This window comes from Panthera onca, chromosome D1 (assembly GCF_046562875.1).
Source record: "Panthera onca isolate mPanOnc1 chromosome D1, mPanOnc1 haplotype 2, whole genome shotgun sequence".
Classification (NCBI taxonomy): domain Eukaryota; kingdom Metazoa; phylum Chordata; class Mammalia; order Carnivora; family Felidae; genus Panthera; species Panthera onca.
This window is the reverse complement of record NC_138348.1, coordinates 52,185,667-52,203,988: the sequence shown is the minus strand read 5'-3', so window position 1 is coordinate 52,203,988 and position 18,322 is coordinate 52,185,667. Positions and strand designations below refer to the sequence as shown.

The following is an 18,322-nucleotide window of genomic DNA, read 5'->3' as shown; positions in this document are numbered from 1 at the left end:
ACTCTCAACAATAGCCAAATTATGGAAAGAGCCTAAATGTCCATCAACTGATGAATGGATAAAGAAATTGTGGTTTATATACACAATGGAGTACTACGTGGCAATGAGAAAGAATGAAATATGGCCCTTTGTAGCAACGTGGATGGAACTGGAGAGTGTGATGCTAAGTGAAATAAGCCATACAGAGAAAGACAGATACCATATGGTTTCACTCTTATGTGGATCCTGAGAAACGTAACAGAAACCCATGGGGGAGGGGAAGGAAAAAAAAAAAAGAGGTTAGAGTGGGCGAGAGCCAAAGCATAAGAGACTCTTAAAAACTGAGAACAAACTGAGGGTTGATGGGGGGTAGGAGGGAGGGGAGGGTGGGTGATGGGTGTTGAGGAGGGCACATTTTGGGATGAGCACTGGGTGTTGTATGGAAACCAATTTGACAATAAACTTCATATATTAAAAAAAAAAAAAAAAAAGACAAAGGATATCATCAAAAAAGTAAGACAACCCAAAGGGAATGATTTTAGAAATCAAAATGACAAAGAAGTAAGTCCATAATTTGGCATGTTGTGATGAGTGTCCTAGAAATAAAGCAGAGAATGATAGAATTGGGACTGCCATTTTAGATAGACTTATCAACCAATACATTTCTCATTAAGAAGGATTTGATCTGAATACAAGTTAAACGTCACTCTTTTATTTCAGTTTAATTAACACTAAAAGTACCACGTCATGAAATACAAGAGAGGCAGGTGGTACTAGAAGGAACTGATCAACACAGACAAACACTAGAGAGGGTTTGAGTGAGATTACATTCTAAAAAAAATACATTATTTTTGGCAATTTGAGAGTATTAATGAGAGAAATTTCTGTGCAATATTGAAACAAAAATTAAATTGTAGTGAAATAAACATCAAGAAGATGAGGAAGAGTAAACAAAATAAAGAGGTTACTCACAAAGTTTGTGAAGGGGAAAATAAATAGAGGCAATCTCTGGGAGGGATATGAAGTAAACATACATTTGAAGGTGGGGGCTACTTCAGAACTGTCATACAATTTGAGGAGCATTATTCATCAGTTAAACTCTGAGGAGTCTGGAGTAGAAAGCTTTCCATCTGGGGAACTGCCCTAAGATTAGTGTTGGATGTGTCTACTCCCTGAAATTACTTGGCTAACCCCCAAGGGCACCAGAGGCCTTATTTTGATTAAAAAAAAAAAAAAGCATGACACCCTGGAGGACGCTTAGAGTAGAGTGGGGAGGGCTTATAGACCAGCACACCAAACCAGGCATCACCAGGATCTAATTTATTCTAAAACCCCACACTCCAGGGATGACAAACAAAGTTACAGATCTGCTCTGAACAACGTATGGCTGAACACAGGTAGCTGAAGCCAGGAGAGCAGAAACAGCTACAGAAAGCACTGTCAGTGTGAAAGCCTCTTCAAAGATCCTCCTGAAGTAGTAAGGAAACCAACCAATGATCTACATCCTGAGAGGTGAGGGGATTGATGTGTCCCACATTCCAGTAATTCTGTCCTGACTCTGAATTTGATTAGTATATGCCTTCCACTTCCATGGCTGGCTTTACTTATTTGATCTTCACCTTTACTACCTCCCTTCTTACAAGCTCTTCCCATCTATAGAGACTATGGTCTATGATCAGAAAATAGGAGAGAAATGAGGCAGAGCTCTAAGATGATGGGACAACCTCAAAAGGATGGGACTTCCCAGTCAGGCGACCATGAAAACACTTTTTACCTTACCTCTCAAGGGAGAAACTAAGAATTGGATGGATTCCTCCTGCGTGTACCATGCTGCATAAAGGAGAGGGTGAGACAAGAGTGAGAAAATACCATGAAAACTCCTGCAATTTTGAGTGTGGCATTTCTTCGGTTGGGCATTCATTCACTTGGTCCCTATAGATCATAACTTAGTTTCTCAGTTTCTAGAACAACCACAAAGCTATTTTGGTCAATCTGTTGCTTGATTAGTGATCTGTGGTAGAACAAAGACCTACAGTTTGCTAGCCCACTATTTTGCTGACATCAGTCTCTCAGGTACAGTTTTAGATACAATTGCTTGAAAAGTTCTCCAAAAATTAAAGAATTAATAAATCAAGAATATATTAAAAAAGAGAACCAAGAGTAAAAGCAAGCCACAAAATTACTTAAGCAAAGAAAAAAAAAAGGCTCAATGTGCGCACTATATTTCCAATTTCTACCATACAGAAATATAGAAGCTGTTAAAAGTTTGTTGCCATGGGGCGCCTGGGTGGCTGTAGGTTAAGCATCTGACTTGAGTTCAGGTCATGATCTCACAGTTCATGAGTTTGTGTCAGTCAGGATCTGTGTTAGCAGCCTGGAGCCTGAGACTGCTTCAGTTTTGTGTGTGTGTCTCCCTCTGCCCCTCTCCCACTCTCTCTCTCCCTCTCTCAAAAATACATAAACATTTTTTTTTAATTTAAGATTTTTGCCACTTGTTCCTCCTCCTACCTTTTGTTAATAACATAAGGGATTTAAAAATACAGCTCTAGGTATGTCTTTAACATTCCTTTCATAATCAGAAAAGGAAACAAATGCTATTCCATAGGGTAGTAATCTTTTGGCTAAGATTTTATGAAAGGAGTATTGGATTTAAATGCATAACATTAAAATTTTGCTGTAGCTTTGACACATATTAGTGATTTTGATACATGATCCTTATCTAGACAAATCATTCAATCTGTTTCCTCACCTGTATGGTAAAATTAAATGAAGTGCTTTATGTCAGAAATTATTCTCCAACAACAAGGCACTCAAAAGGCCTGGTCAGAGTTCTAACTGCGGCCACTTATTCTCTTTATGAAATCCCTAAGAATGGAGACATCACCTCTACTCCCTAACTTTACTTACTTGTTAGGGATCAGTTGTATGCTTCACTTCAGGTACTGAAATCCTTGTCTCTAGTACCTCAGAATTAGCAGTTTCGCAGAAAAAGTCTTTAAAGAGGGAATTAAGTTAAAATGAAATCTTGACCATGGACCCTAATCCAATGTGACAAGTGTCCTTAAGAAGAAATTTGGACACAGACATGTGCATTTACAAACAATAGACAATGTGAAGACATCAGAAGAAGACAGTCATATATAAGCCAATGAGAGAGGACTGAGAAGAAACAGGACCACCAACACCTTGATTTTGGACCTCTGGCCCACGAAACTGTGAGAAAACAAATTTCCATTGGTTAAGTTACCCAGTCTGTAATATTTTGTTTGGCAACCACTGAAAGCTAGAACAGGCCGGATATGTATGTTTCTTTAAAATGTATCTGTCTCCCGCATTATGTTCATGTCCCCAGCATATAAAAATATATGCTGGATTTCAGGCACATAGAATCAGTAAATCTTTACTTGTATTATATTAAATCTTTATCTTTTATCACACTGGACCTTCTTTTATTCTTAGGTAAACTTTTTCCCAGAGTCTCAAGGGGATAAAGGATGCATTATATTTAACAGAACTGAATTATTGTGGTGAATCTTATACCTGCACAGAAATTTTAACCTTTAGCTAAGCTAACCACACACTATCCTTGCTTCCCTTAATCCGTAGGCAGATGCTGAGAAGAAGACATCCCATCATATGGATACCACCCTGAGTATAACCAATAGCTCAAGGCTTCAAGTGTCTGAGTTCATCCTGGTGGGGCTCCCAGGCATTCATGAGTGGCAGCACTGGCTCTCCCTGCCCCTGGCTCTGCTCTACATCTTAGCTCTCATTGCCAACATCCTCATCTTGATCACCATCCAACATGAGCCTTCCCTGCACCAGCCCATGTATCAGCTCCTTGGCATCTTGGCTATCGTGGACATTGGCCTGGCTACCACCATCATGCCCAAGATCCTGGCCATTCTCTGGTTTGATGCCAAGGCCATCAGCCTCCACGAGTGCTTTGCTCAGATCTATGCTATCCATACTTTCATGGGAATGGAGTCAGGCATCTTCCTCTGCATGGCTGTGGATAGATATGTAGCCATTTGCTACCCCCTTCAGTACTCCTCCATTGTCAATGAGGCTTCGGTGATCAAAGCCATCCTGTCCATGGTGCTCAGGAATGGCCTGTTGACCATCCCATTGCCTGTACTGGCTGCTCAGCGACACTACTGCTCCAGAAATGAAATTGACCACTGTCTGTGCTCTAATTTGGGGGTCACTAGTCTGGCCTGTGATGACGCCACTATTAACAGAGTATACCAGTTGGCCTTGGCATGGGTTACACTTGGGGGTGACATGGGTCTGGTCTTTGCTTCCTATGCTTTGATTGTTCGCTCAGTGCTGAGGCTGAACTCCGCTGAAGCAACATCAAAGGCCCTGAGTACCTGCAGCTCCCATCTCATCCTCATTGTCTTCTTCTACACAGCCGTTATTGTGCTGTCTGTCACCCACCTGGCAGGAAGAAAGGTCCCCTTCATCCCTGTTCTCTTCAACGTGCTGCATAATGTTATGCCCCCAGCCTTTAACCCCATGGTGTATGCCCTACGGACCCAGGAGCTGAGAGTGGGCTTCCAGAGGGTGCTTGGTTTGGGTGAGAATGTGTCCAGGAAGTGAGCCAACTTTTGATGGCAGAATTTTACAACTGGTATTACAGAAAGAGCACAGGCTTTGGAGCACAACAGCCCTGGGTTAAAATTCCATGTCTCCCAGTTGCTAGCAATATCGATTCAAATTAACTCACCTGTTTTGTAAAGTGTATACTATGTGCCAGGCGCTGTTCTAAGCATTTCTCAAATATTAACTCATAGAATTGCACAACAACCCTATGAAACACGTACAACTGTCATTTACACATTCTGCAGGTGAGGCAAGAAAGTTGAGACACTTGGCCAAGGTCAAATGGGAAGGAAGTTGCAGAGTGAGGTTAGAACCTAAGCCTTCAGGCTCCAGAGTCTGTGTTCTTAACCCTTACCTTTTTCTCTCTATTCAACCTTGCTACTAACTTTTAAAAACATAAATTAAGATGACAATAAAAAGGTTTGATCTCCAAGTGAAATTATAAATCCCCTGTCTTTTAATAAAACAATATTCCATTTAAAAGGTGGCAGCAATTTTCCTGTCCAATAGTAAACACAGCACATTTTAAATCCTCTATAGTCACTCTATAGGATCCCTATCAGTTATAAGAATGTAGGTCAAGTTGGGACACTTGGGTGGCTCAGTCAGTTAAGTGTCTGACTTCAGCTCAGGTCATGATCTTGTGGTCTGTGAATTCAAGCCCCATGTCTGGCTCTGTGCTGACAGCTCAGAGTCTGGCGCCTGCTTCAGATTCTGTGTCTCCCTCTCTCTCTACCCCACTCGTACTCTCTCTCTCTCTCTCTCTCTCTCTCTCTCTCAAAATAATAAATAAACATTAAAAAAAGAATGTAGGTCAAGAATTTGACAGTAATTATTTTGTTATTTTATAAAGTTTTTACCAACTCTTGAGTTTATTTGCATTAGAGCCTAAAGAGGAATATTCAATTTGTTCTATTCAACATTACTTGAATTTCTCTAATGAATTCAGAAAATCCTAATGATGCCCAATGGTTCACTGAAATTATAAAGGACACCAAAAGTATCTAAAGAGGATTTTTTTCTGTAAAAGAAATGATATTTGTTTGGGGACAAAAAGAAGGAAAGTTGGTCTAATGTTTTTTATTTATTTCAGTGCCAGATCAATAAGGGTGGAATATTGGCTCTAAGATAGCATGCGGATATGACATTTCTGACCCAATCACATGGCATTATGGCTGACTTCGAAAGAAGAAGACTAACTTGTGCCAGTAAATTTGGAAGTTCAAATGTGACAGCATTAGGCCATTAACCCTCAAGGAACTGAATAATCTTTCCTTTGACAGAGTGAGTTAGAGTTTCATTATATCTAATGTCAATACAGAATTGGACCATGCGCTTTCACCTGTTTTTAATTGTGATTCCAGACACCAAAAACAAAAGCAGTGACAACGGATAAACAGTAGTGTACTAATGGATGGGTCAAAGCCTGTTACTCTTTCCACATGATGTTTAGACCAAGTCCCTGGGATCCTTTGACATTTCAGGGAGAAAGAAAAAAAACAAGTCCCAGAAAAAAAGATACTAGAATCTCCTCTAATATTGCCATCCAAGAGATTGGATCCATTTCTATTAATGGCTGATAGGATAATTCAAGCAAAGTCTCCTGCTGAGAACAAGTAGAAATCATGGATGAACATCTTTAAATGGGTATAGACATTGGAAAACTAACAAATTAGTAAAAATTATGTGAGACTCAGAGAGACTTCTTTTCAGGTTAAATGTGTAAAGAAAGTTTAGAAGTTGTCATTCCCATCCTCACATCAAGAAAAAGTTGAACAACTGAAAATCAATCACTTCCTGGACCCACAAGAAAACTGAGGTGACAGGGCTAACTGACTTCCTGGTGTCAGAGGAATCCCTTCCTCTAGGTGGGAAATGGCTGTAATAAAGTCTCTTCCCCATGGAGATGAGGCCTTTATCATGGAGAATGCTCTGGGATTATTTCATAATGTTAACTTCTCCCCTCCTCCTGCCAAAATCCAGGGGGCCCATCTTGGATCTATACTGTGAGAATCTGCTGGAATTGCTGGACATTAAGTGCGCGGCTTCCCTAAGACTGTAGTCCCCAAATATTTCTCATTTTCATACTAAACTTCACTCATACTCCAGCAATATGCCAAAATTACCTTTGATGTCTTCCTACCAGTTTGTGACTCCAGCAGCTTCTACTCTAAGTAAACTGATTCTCTGTGTTTTCCTATCTCTCCAAATTTTGGGGTGGCACTTTGCCCTGCAACAATCAATTCCCTTATGGATTCAAGAAAAATTATTAATATTCCTTTTTTTCTAATTTTTCTTCTTGTAAGGACAGGAGTGAAGACTTCTAAGTTCTTTACACATCAGAAGTCCTGGTATGGGATTAATACCCAATGTACAAAATAAATATCCATAAGTCTACACTGATATAAGTAGATGATTCAATAAATAAATGGAGAATAATAGACAAATCTCCCATGTAAAAATTTCCAAATAATTTATGTATATACACCATCCTCAAATAGCTGGAACATAATTATTTACTTCTTAAGTGCATAACTCGTTATTTCTCTCCCAAGAGTACAGTATGCGAAGTGGGAAAAAGAATCAGTTTACAAATGAAGAAACTAAGGTGCCTGGGTGGCTCAGTCAGTTAAAAAACAAATGAAGAAACTCAACAAACACCATGTCAGTTAGGTGATCAAGTTTACATCAACACTGACAAATCATGTACATAATAAGTATCTCTGATATGATATGATATGATGAGAATAGACTTTACCTCTTTGGCATTTCTCCAAAAACACATAATCCTGGTCCAATCATAAGAAAAGTATCAAAGCAAAAGGACTGTGGAGACCTGGCATCTAAATGTAATGTTGTGTCCTGATGGAATCCTGGAACAGAAAAAAAGACATTAGGTAAACATTTTAAAAATCTGAATAAAGCATTACTTTAGTTAATAATACTGTATCAATATTGGTTAGTGAAAGGTGACAAATGTACTGTACCAAAGAAATTAATAACAATAGAGAAGGTAGGAGTGGGATATATGGGAATTCTACACTATCTTCACAACTAACACTATTCTAAAAATCTAAGACCATTCTACAATAAAAAGTCCATTTTTCATTTGCTTTTATCTATCTTTTTTGATTAAAGTATCCTAGGTGGTGTGAGGTGGTATTCCATTGTGGTTTTTGATTTGAGCTTCCTGATAGCTAGTGATGTCGAGCATGTATGTGTTCACATGCATACTGGCCACGTGCATGTCTTCTTTAGGGTAATGTCCATTCAGATCATTTGTCCACTTTTAAACTGGATTTTTAGTTGGGTTGTTTGTCCTCTTATTATTAAGTTGTAAGAGTTCTTTGAATATTCTATATACAAGTTCCTTATCAGAGATATGATTTGCATGTATGTTCTCTTATGCTGTGGGTTGTCTTTTTAATGTCTTGATGGTATTCTTTGAAGCATGGACGTTTTTAATTTTGATGACATCTAACTCATGTATTTTTCTTTATTGCTCATGCTTTTGGTCTCATAGGTTTTACCTAATGTCAATGTCATAATATTTGTTCCTATATTATCTTCTAAGGGTTTTATAGTTTTAGTTCTTGCATTTAAGCCTATGATTCATTTTAACTTTTATATATGATATGTGAGAAAATGATATGCATCCTGCATATCCAATTATCCCAGCACCATTTGTTGAAAAGGCTATTCCTCCCATCAAATTGATTTTATAACTTTGTTAAAAACCAGTTAACCATAAGTATAAGGGTTTATTTCTGAATTTTCAATTCTATTCCATTGAACTATATATACATCCTCATATTAATACCATGGTGTTTTGATTATTATAACTGTGTAGTAAGTTTGGAAGTGTGAGTCCACCAACTTTATTCTTTTTTTTAAATATTATTTAGCTCTTCTTGGTCCCTTGAATTTCCATATGAATTTTAAGATGAACCTGTCCATTTCTGCCAAAAGGCAGTTGAAATTTTGATAGGGACTTCACAGAATCTGTGGATCAATTTCAGGAGTATTGCCATCTCGATATTATCCCTTCTCATGAACAAAAGATATCTTTCCCTTTATTTAGTTTCTCTTTAATTTCTTCTAAACATTTTGTAGTTTTCAGAGTACACATTTTGCCTTCTGCTTGTTAAGTTTACTCTTAAATATTTAATTATTTCTGGTGTTAAATGAAATTGTTTTCTTATTTGAATAGTTCATTGCTAGCATAAAAAATACAAATAATTTATGTACAAATTACCTTATCTCCTTGTTTATTACTTGTTTATTACTTATAATAGCTTTTTTCTACGTACAAGATCATGTCGCCTGCAAATAGAGATAGTTTTACTCCTTCCTTTACAACCAAGTGCCTTTATTTTAGTTTTTTGCCTCTGCCCTGGCTAGAACCTCAGTATGATGTTGAATAGAAGTGTGGGAACAGACCTCTGTATCTTATTCCCCATCTTAGAGAGAAAATCTCCAATTTTGCATCATCAAGTATAATGTTAGCTGTGGGGTTTTAATAGATGGGCTTCATCAAGTTGAGGGAGCTCCCTTCTATTCCTAGTTTTTAAGTGTCTTTATCTTGAAAGAGTACTGGATTTTGTCAAATGCTTTTTCTACATCTTGAGATGATCATGTGGTTTGGGTTTATATTCCATTGATATGGTATGTTACATTAGTTGATTTTCACCAATCTTAATTTTTTTAGATAAAACACACTTGATTATAGTATATAATCATTTTTATATTTTGCTGAATTCTGTTTTCTAGTATTTTGTTGAGAATTCTTTATCTAAATATGGATTTTGAATGCTTTTTATATTGTTTCAATATACCCTGTTAATTAACCAAATGCTAACAATGTCTTGAATCAAATGACTCTCCCAAACTGCTGAGACATAGGACCCTGAAGACATAGGACCTTTACAACTGGAGTTACCACATGGCTGAGAGTCATAGAGACACATGTTGCAGAGACAAGAAGAGAGAAAGGGACTGAGCTCTACATGCCCATTTTTTCCTCCTTTACATCAATCACTAATAATAAGATACTCCTACTCTGGAAAGTGAGTGAAGAGTGAACAGAAGCTAGAAGTGTCACAACAATGTACTATCCTGTACAAGGCACAAAACATCAAAAAGGGGAAACATTAGTCAACTGCCAATTAGGGTTGTGCTTAGCTGTATAAAACACACTAGATTATAGTGGCTTAACCAAATTGGAGTTTCTTTATCTCACCACACACACACACACACACACACACACACACACACACACACAGGTTCAGGTAGTTGAGTTGTTATAACACTTCTACTATACCAACAAAAGGCCAGGCTTTTTCTACTTCTCTGCTCTGCCATTCAAAGCAATGACCACCATCCTCCACATTAAACTCCAGACAAGAAGAAGAGATGGAAAAGGAAGCCTCTACAGACCTTTATATCTGATTGGTCATAAATTAATCTGATGTTAATCTCCAATTACAAGACTCCAAAGTTGAGTATTTTTTGTTTCCCCGTCTCTATGATAATGGAAAGTTATACAAAGGTGGATTTGAATGAATGCTGAATAGCTAACACCAAGTAAAAACAGATAATACACATCATGTTCTTTTCATGCATTATTTTCAGGAAATGATAAAATAATAAGCTATCAGGAAAGTCTCAAAAATTCTAAAGAGTAAATAAGTTCCAAATATTTCTGGATCAACATGACAAATTCAGCACTCACTGCACCTCCCTACTCCCATTCCAAAACCTAACAATACTGACAAGATATTCAATAATAAATCAACCCATAACATGATACAAAACAAATGGAGAGTCATTTATGAAACAAAAAAATATGAGGAAACTCCAAAAGACAAAAGACTATTGTGATAGAATTATGGAAAATAATGGGAGCCCAAAAGGTACACAGGAAAAAAACTGCTACAAAAATAATGTTGATTCAGATTCAGAGACGTCTGATACTAAAAGAAGCAGAAGGTCATGAGAAAATCAAGCTGCTAAAAAATGAGTAGCATAGGAGTAGTAGTCAAGCAGGTCTTCTATCCTGCATGTATACTCCTGGACAAGGAAGTAGGCCAAAAGTCAAGAAACAGTGGTGAGTATTCCAGAATATTAAAGATTGGGTCAGAAAACAGGACAGTGACCCACATGGCTATAAACAATCATGCCCCATCAAGCATGAGGCATAAGCTCAGGCATAAATCAAGCTATTAGGACACCCTACAGTTCCTAGACAACATGATACATCAACCAAATACAACAGCATCCTCACATTGCCTACTAAGAGAAAAAACAAACAATCAATGACCAAGATGGCTAAACTTTAGAAAGTTTTTTCTGAGTATAGGCCCCTGGCCTTTGCTTTCTTAAAACACTTGTTTAAGCAAATGTGTAATTATAAATTCTTTCTCTGCCCCTTTGCAGTGTATATAAATCTTCTGTTAACCTCTGGTCAGTTTTACAACCTAGGAAATGTCTTTCTCAAGGATCTGGGAACTATCTCCTGAAATGTAAACATTGAAAGAGATGGCACCCCATCTTCCAGTCCCTGTAGAGGGCACCAGCCTAACCTCTAAGGGCACCAATTAGCAAATACAGATGGCCTAATCATAGACAAAATCATTGGTAATCCTCAGGAGTAATTCAATGTGTTAGACACATCCTATTGATTAACTTCCCACTGAAATCCTCCAATACTTTTTTTTTTTAATTTTTTTTTTAACATTTATTTATTTTTGAGACAGAGAGAGACAGAGATGAACGGGGGAGGGTCAGAGAGAGAGGGAGACACAGAATCTGAAACAGGCTCCAGGCTCTGAGCAGTCAGCACAGAGCCCGACGCGGGGCTCGAACTCACATACCGCGAGATCGTGACCTGAGCTGAAGTCGGACGCTTAACCGACTGAGCCACCCAGGCGCCCCACCTCCAATACTTTTCTACTTGTTCACCCCAGGGTTTAAACCTATTCCACCTGACAACTTGCCCCAGCTCAACATTGCCTTTTGACAATTGAGTATCCAGACTTAATCTGTGCTCTCTTTCCCCTTGCTGGCAAAGACATAAGAATAAAATCAACTTCCGCTTGTGCATCCTGTCCAGTACAATTTTATCTAACACCAAATACAACCAGATATTTGAACAAAATCAACAGAAGAAAGTGGCATTAAAGTTCACAAACATGTGGCACCTGGGTGGCTCAGTCAGTTGAGTGTCCAACCCTTGATTTCGGTTCAGGTCATGATCTCATGGCCATGAGATCAAGCTCCACATCAGGCTCCATGCTGAGCATGGACCCTGCTTGGAATTCTCTCTCTCCCTCTCTCTCTCTCTGCCCCTCCCCCACTCATGCTTTCTCTCCATAAATAAATAAATAAATAAATAAACAAACAAACAAACTTTTTTTTAACTTCACAAACATAACTCATGCCTGAAGAGATAGAATAAATTCAACATCAATCAAAAAAGGTCCTCTCAAGGTAACCTTCTCTATGCCAACTCCTTACTTCAAAAATCTAGTGACTCATCCCTTCACATCTAAAGCTGGTGACAAGTGCAGTTACTAACGCAACATAATTGCACTATCACTTGGGATCTTTTATTGGTGACATTTTTATAAATAGTCCCTTTGTACATAAATCTTTCTCTATTATTTTTTTTATTTTTTATTTTAGAGACAGAGAGAGCTCGCACAAGCAGGGCAGTGGCAGAGAGAGAGAATCTCAAACAGGCTCCATGTCTAGTGCAGGGCTCCATCGCAGGACTCTAGGATCATGACCTGAGCCAAAATCAAGAGTTGGGACACTCAATTGACTAAGCCACCCAGATGCCCCACTAATTATTCTAATTTGAGTGGGTCATCTGTTCCCTGTTGGGACTCTCTATAATTCAATGTTCATTCAATTAGGCAATATGGAAGTTATTAACAAAAGCAGGTTCAATGCAGCCACAGGACATATTTTTATATGGTTGTAGATTAAAACAGTGAGGAAGTGAGGGCAATATACAAAGATGACTCTTACAGGATGTGCGTGCAATAGAGATTTTTTTTTTGAAGTCCTTAGTCCTTGGAATCTTCAAATACTGAGGTGGAAGTTTCAGGAGAGTGGAAGACTGTTGACACAGGAAAAGGGAGATACAGTCAGTTCTGCTATGTCACTTGGTTTAAATGTACAAACATGGTCCAACACCACTGATACATTATGAAACGATTTGAGGATAAGTGAATTTCACATTTGCCTTTGTGCAATCCAAACACAGAAACTGCATCAAGCTGAGTGAGCATCACAGAATACACTACACACACACACACACACACACACACACACACACACACACACACACACTGCTAACACCCACCAGCCACCTTCCCTCACTTTACAATTTTCTGTCTGATTTCAAACAAATCTCCTTTTATCACTTCACCATGACTCACCAGCTGCAGCCCTTCCATCCACGTCCACAAGCAACTTCATGTCCTTCTCAACATAAAGTGTTGTGTTCATTGTAGCATTTGTATTTCTCTTAAACCTCTTAACGTGTCAAATTCTGCTATAGTTTATCCTTGTTTTCTATCTTTTTTTATGTGTCACTGACAACATTTTTGAGTACTATGCTAACTCTATTTTTCCATAAATCCTATGGTATCTTGTGTGGGGTTTTGCATAGCATGGTGATTTTTCAGAACTCCTGTGTCCCATTACAACAGAACTGACTACTTGCTAGACTGAGTGGAGAGGAAACCAAGCTGAGACAAGAAGAACAAACACTTTTTATTCTAACAATTCAACCTGGCAGAGCTGTCCACCTGCAGGGCCCATGTCCTAGGACTAGGTTTGTTCCCAGAGTGGCCAAGAGAGGCCTCCAAAGTCACTGCAGGCTCCTCCTGCTGGAGTGAGATGACCTGCCCCAGAGGCAGTTGGGTGACACTTGAGGAGTGCCATGGGGTGGGCCCAGGGGAGTCAGACTGAGACCAGGTGATTTCATGGCTATGATTTATATTCCAAACCCAGGAGTGGTAAGAGAGGGACAGACAGATCTGCTCTCAGCAACAAAAGGCCCAGCACAGGCAGCGATAGCCAGGAGAGGGGAAGGAGCCCAGAAGGAAAAACCAGCCTGGGGGCATCTTCATGGCCCCTCCTGCAGTAGTAAGTAAACCAGCCACTGTCAAGGACTCTGGGAGGGATCAATGGAAGCAGTCCACCTCCCCAGGGTTCTGTCCCAGTCTATGAATCTGGCTCACTGTTGAATTTCTCAACTGGTCTTTCTTTACCTTCCATTGGTCTCTCCACCTGGGAAAGGGTTAAAAGTTGTATCTGGGAACGAGGGCAAAGAGTTGGGGCTGAGCTTGGACATGGCCTTGTTGCACACCGTGATGCTCTCCAGCCAGGGGAATATGCAACGAAACAAACAAACCCTGGCTGTCACAGTGTCAGGCATGCAGGAGGCTCTGTCAAAGTTTTATAGTTTCATGATCTAGGGTAACTCCTCACACTGTACTACCCCCTTCTCCAAGCCATCTGGGAATAGTCTTAGCTTGGGAGTCTAGGATCCTGGGGCTAATGAGCTGGATCTCTTAAGAACCTTCATCTCACTTTATGGTATGATGCTACTGGGTGCCTATAGTTGCAATGTGAAGGACAGGATTTGAAACTGACTTGAAATTCAAATCTATATCTGTCTGCTCAACTCCACAGACTATCCTCCTAAACATTATACCACTTTCAACATCCTGAAATCTTATATTGAAACTTTCCAGAATTTCTCAACAAAACTATACTTTTTCCTGCTTTTCACATTATCCTGTGTTAAGCTCTGCTGTTTGGTATCTTCATGAATTCATGCAGCTAATTAACACTGTGTAAAATTAGTCACTGGATAAGTATTTATTTATTCAAGTATAGTTGACACATAATGTCACAGGTGTAACACGTATTTACTTTTCATTATCAGCTATATGTCCAGTTCTAGATTTGTCACAGGTATAAAGGTAAATAAAGTAGTTAAGGCCCCTGCCGTCATCAAGATTCCTTTACACTAATTACACTACATTATAGTATCAGTGGCTTTCCATTATTCATAAAATAAAACTAACTTTCTTAACATGCACTATTCAACATTACACATGAATTAGATCCATGTCAATTTTGTTCCCCATTAATGTGGTGTTACACATAGTGTTTAGAATGTAGTAGGTTCAAAACATGTTTACCTAATTAGTGAAATCAAAGTCATATATAATCTGACTCCTTCCTATCCCTTCAATGTATTTAGAACCACATTTCTGAGTGGGTAATCATTCCAGCTACAGACATTGTTGAATATCTCTTATGGATTTGTGATAAAGAAGTTAAAGTAAAACCAGTCAGATTCATCGTGTGATCTTTTTCTCCTTGACCTCCTGGGTCCAGCCACAGAAAAGGCAAACAGTTTGTTCAACCTAGTGTGCTGTTTATTCTCTATGTGGCTACAAATCCATTTCCTCTTTCTTTGCTCTGCTCTGTGTTCATGGAGGCTGATCTCTTCTATGTCCTGCTTCAGCTCTGTTCCCCAACCTGACTCTAGGACTTCCAGTTCAGACAACAGTAGTCACCTTTAGGACATCAAATATAGGAGGAGAGAGGGGCTGGGGTACTTATTGCTACCCCCACTTTTTGGTCTGATACAGTTCTAACCATGGTTGTGTTTCTCCCTAGCCAGAGATCCTAGTAAGAAGCCCCTCTTCCACAGCTCCACAGCCCCCCAGGTTGGAGTAATACTGCTCCCTCCCCTTACCCCTGGGTGGCAGTGGCTAGCTCCTGGGTACTTCTTGTTGGTACTTGACCCTTGCAACACCTCAATAAATATTCCCTTTTTAAACTCCTTTCAGTTAAACCCTTTTCTAGTAGTTTCCTGCTTATACCCTGCATGATACAGTAATTGGTACTAGAAGGGGGCTCAAGAACAGACCCTCAGAATAAGATTCTAGAATTTGGTTACTCACATATTTGATGAGCCTGTGGAAAATCTTATCAGCACAAAATGGAACATCAGTAAAATGTAGCACGGAGTGATATCTCAATAATGCAAATTACCACCAATGTGGTTTAGAATGGAGGGCAGGGTGCTATGATGAAAAAGACTGTAGGATGGGCTACCTGGGTTAAAATCCCAGCACAGTCACTTATAAGCTGTGTTACTCAAAAAAATCACTTTGTGTCTCTGAGTCTCAGTTTTCTTATTTAACATGAAAATAATAATAGTTCCCCTACATCATAGGGTCCTCACGAAGGTTAAAAGAATCAATATATAAATACCGCTTAGAATAGTGCTGGGCTCATATTTTAAACATAAATTAATTCCTTCATGCCCTTATATTTTCTTTCTCATAGAGGTTCTCACACACTATTTAGACTTCCCTTCAAGTTGAAATCAACTAAAAGTGTAAACCTTGACAGCTAATGCCTACTTGTTCCATTTATATATATTTTTCTCATTATACGGTCATTAGCATAAAGAGAGAGTCCAGGTCCAATCTACATTTACAGATCACATTTCTTGGAGAAAAAACACAAAGCCAGGGAGGAGAAGGAAGAAGGAAGGAGTCTGTTGGGAGTTCATATATCTGATGGTTAGTTTTATGTGTCAAGTTACCTGGGCTAAGGAATACCCAGATTTACTGGCAAAACTTTACATCTGGATGTAACTGTGAGGGTGTTTCTGGAATTGATTAGCATTTGGTTCAGTTGATTAAGAGACCCACCCTCATCAATGTGGGCCCACATGAACCAATCTATTGAAAGCCTTAATAAAACACAAGAAGACAAAGGAAGGGGAAATCCCCTCTCATCTTGATCCTCAATGTCAATTTCTTCCCTGCCTTTGAACATCAGAGTACCTGGAACCTCAGCCTTCAGACTCCTATACTTAGACTAGCAGCTGCTGGCCTCAGACTAGGATTTACACCAGTGCTCTCCTGCTTCTCAGGCCTTGGGACTCAGAATAAATTATACCACCAGCTTTCCTGGTTTTCTTGCTTGCAGACAGATTGTGGGACTTATCAGCCTCCATAACCACATGAGCCAGTTCCTATAACAAATCTCCTCTTATATCTATCTATATCCTGTTACAGTAAAACCTTGGTTTGCGAGAGTAATTAGCTCTGGAAACATGCTTGTAATCCAAAGTACTGGTATATCAAAGCAAATTTTAAGACCCCTTGGCTCAGTTGTGATCATGTGACATTCTGCATCACTTACTACTTCTATTGCAAGACATTGTTTGTTTATCAGGTTTAAAATTTATTAGAAATGTTTGCTTCATCTTGTGGAACACTTGCAGAACAAGTTACTCTAAATAAATCCAAGGTTTTACTGTAGTTCCATTTCTCTGGAGAACTCTATTACAATACAGTCTCCCTTAAGGGGAGAAGCTGAGAAGGAGACATTCTTAGTTGATAATTAAGGGAAAATCATAGAAAAGAAAAAAAGGAAGGAAGGAAGGAAGGTGAGATGGAGAGAAGGGAGGGAGATAGCAAGAGAGGGAGGGGAAGAAGAAGAAGGGGGGAGGAAGAAGAGGGAGAGGAGGAGGAGGAGGAAAGAAGGAGGAAGGGAATGGAAGACAAGGAAAAAAATATTTTCTTTGAAAAAGAAAACACTATCCCTTGAGAATTCCTAAAGACAAGCCTGCAATTAGGATGTATGGGGGTTAAAATTCACATAGTGTGTGCCCTAAAATCTAATAGGTAAATTTGTTGGGTTTTTGAGTTTAAAGTTGTAACAACCCTTTATTATCCTTTTAATATTTTGTATTATCTGTATGATAACTTCTTAAATCACCATATTGATCTTCTGTGTTTCTCTCTTTTTCTTTTATAAGTCTTATCAGGGCTTTATTAACTTTATTAATCTTTCCAAAGAATCAACTTTGTTCTTTTGTTAATTTGATTTTCTCTATTGTTTCTCTTTTCAATTTTATTGATTCTAGTCTTATCTTTATTAATTCCTTACTCCTGGTTACCTGGGCTTAACTTACCCTTCTTACTTTAAATTGTCAAGTCATCAACTTAAATAATTGCTTTTAAATCTTCATTCTTTCTATTATAAGCAGTGAAAATTATAAATTTGTCTCAATTTTTTTTTGGGGGGGGGCTGTGTCCTACAACTTTTGCTATGTTACCAACAGTCAGTTTGAAATATTGTCTAACTTCTTCTGTGATTCTTTTTTAAGCCATGGATTATTTAGATGTGTGCTATTTAACTTCCAAGTGCTTAGTGCTTTCCATGGCATCTTGTTATTGTTTTCCAACTTAATTCTGTGTTTGTTAAAAGAATATATTCTGTTCTCTTGAAATTTATTGAGACATAATTTATGATGTAGTACACACACAAAAAAATATCCTGCCCCCATCCCGATGCCCTTTTTCCCACCCCACCCCCACGCCCCCATGTAACATTATCAACTTCATTCAGAACGTGAAAGGAGCCATCTGCTGCCTACTAGGGAAGAACTTTATTCTTCCACTCCACTTCCAGAGGAAGGCTTTTCTTCCTCTCACCACAAGGGGGAAATAATAGGAATAAAATTTCTGCTCTGTCTTTCCCTCCTCCTCTCCCTTGATTGGTTTACCATATGGAAAGAAGGATTACTAATACAATTGTGCAGTGTGTGGGGTTAATGCATCTCAGACATAGGAAATATGTTCTGTCTGTTTCACTGCCTGCCTGAAGGATCTGTAAGTATAGCAGTGTA

General features: G+C 38.8%; 2 protein-coding genes across 4 annotated transcripts in view; one reads left to right on the top strand and one right to left on the bottom strand.

The window, feature by feature from the left end:
* The window catches only part of LOC132677163 (uncharacterized), a 286,729-nt gene that overhangs the window by 241,974 nt on the left and 26,433 nt on the right, over positions 1–18,322 (bottom strand). For all 3 annotated transcript variants that reach the window (XM_078433991.1, XM_078433993.1, XM_078433992.1), the window contains exon 2: positions 7,343–7,457. In XM_078433991.1, the coding sequence (XP_078290117.1) occupies positions 7,343–7,457 (115 nt within the window). The remainder of the gene's footprint in view (positions 1–7,342; positions 7,458–18,322) is intronic.
* On the top strand, positions 3,598–4,581 carry LOC132674473 (olfactory receptor 56B34-like). Its single transcript, XM_060627087.3, has one exon. The coding sequence runs from the start codon at positions 3,616–3,618 to the stop codon at positions 4,579–4,581; it is 966 nt and encodes a 321-aa protein (XP_060483070.3). The 5' UTR covers positions 3,598–3,615.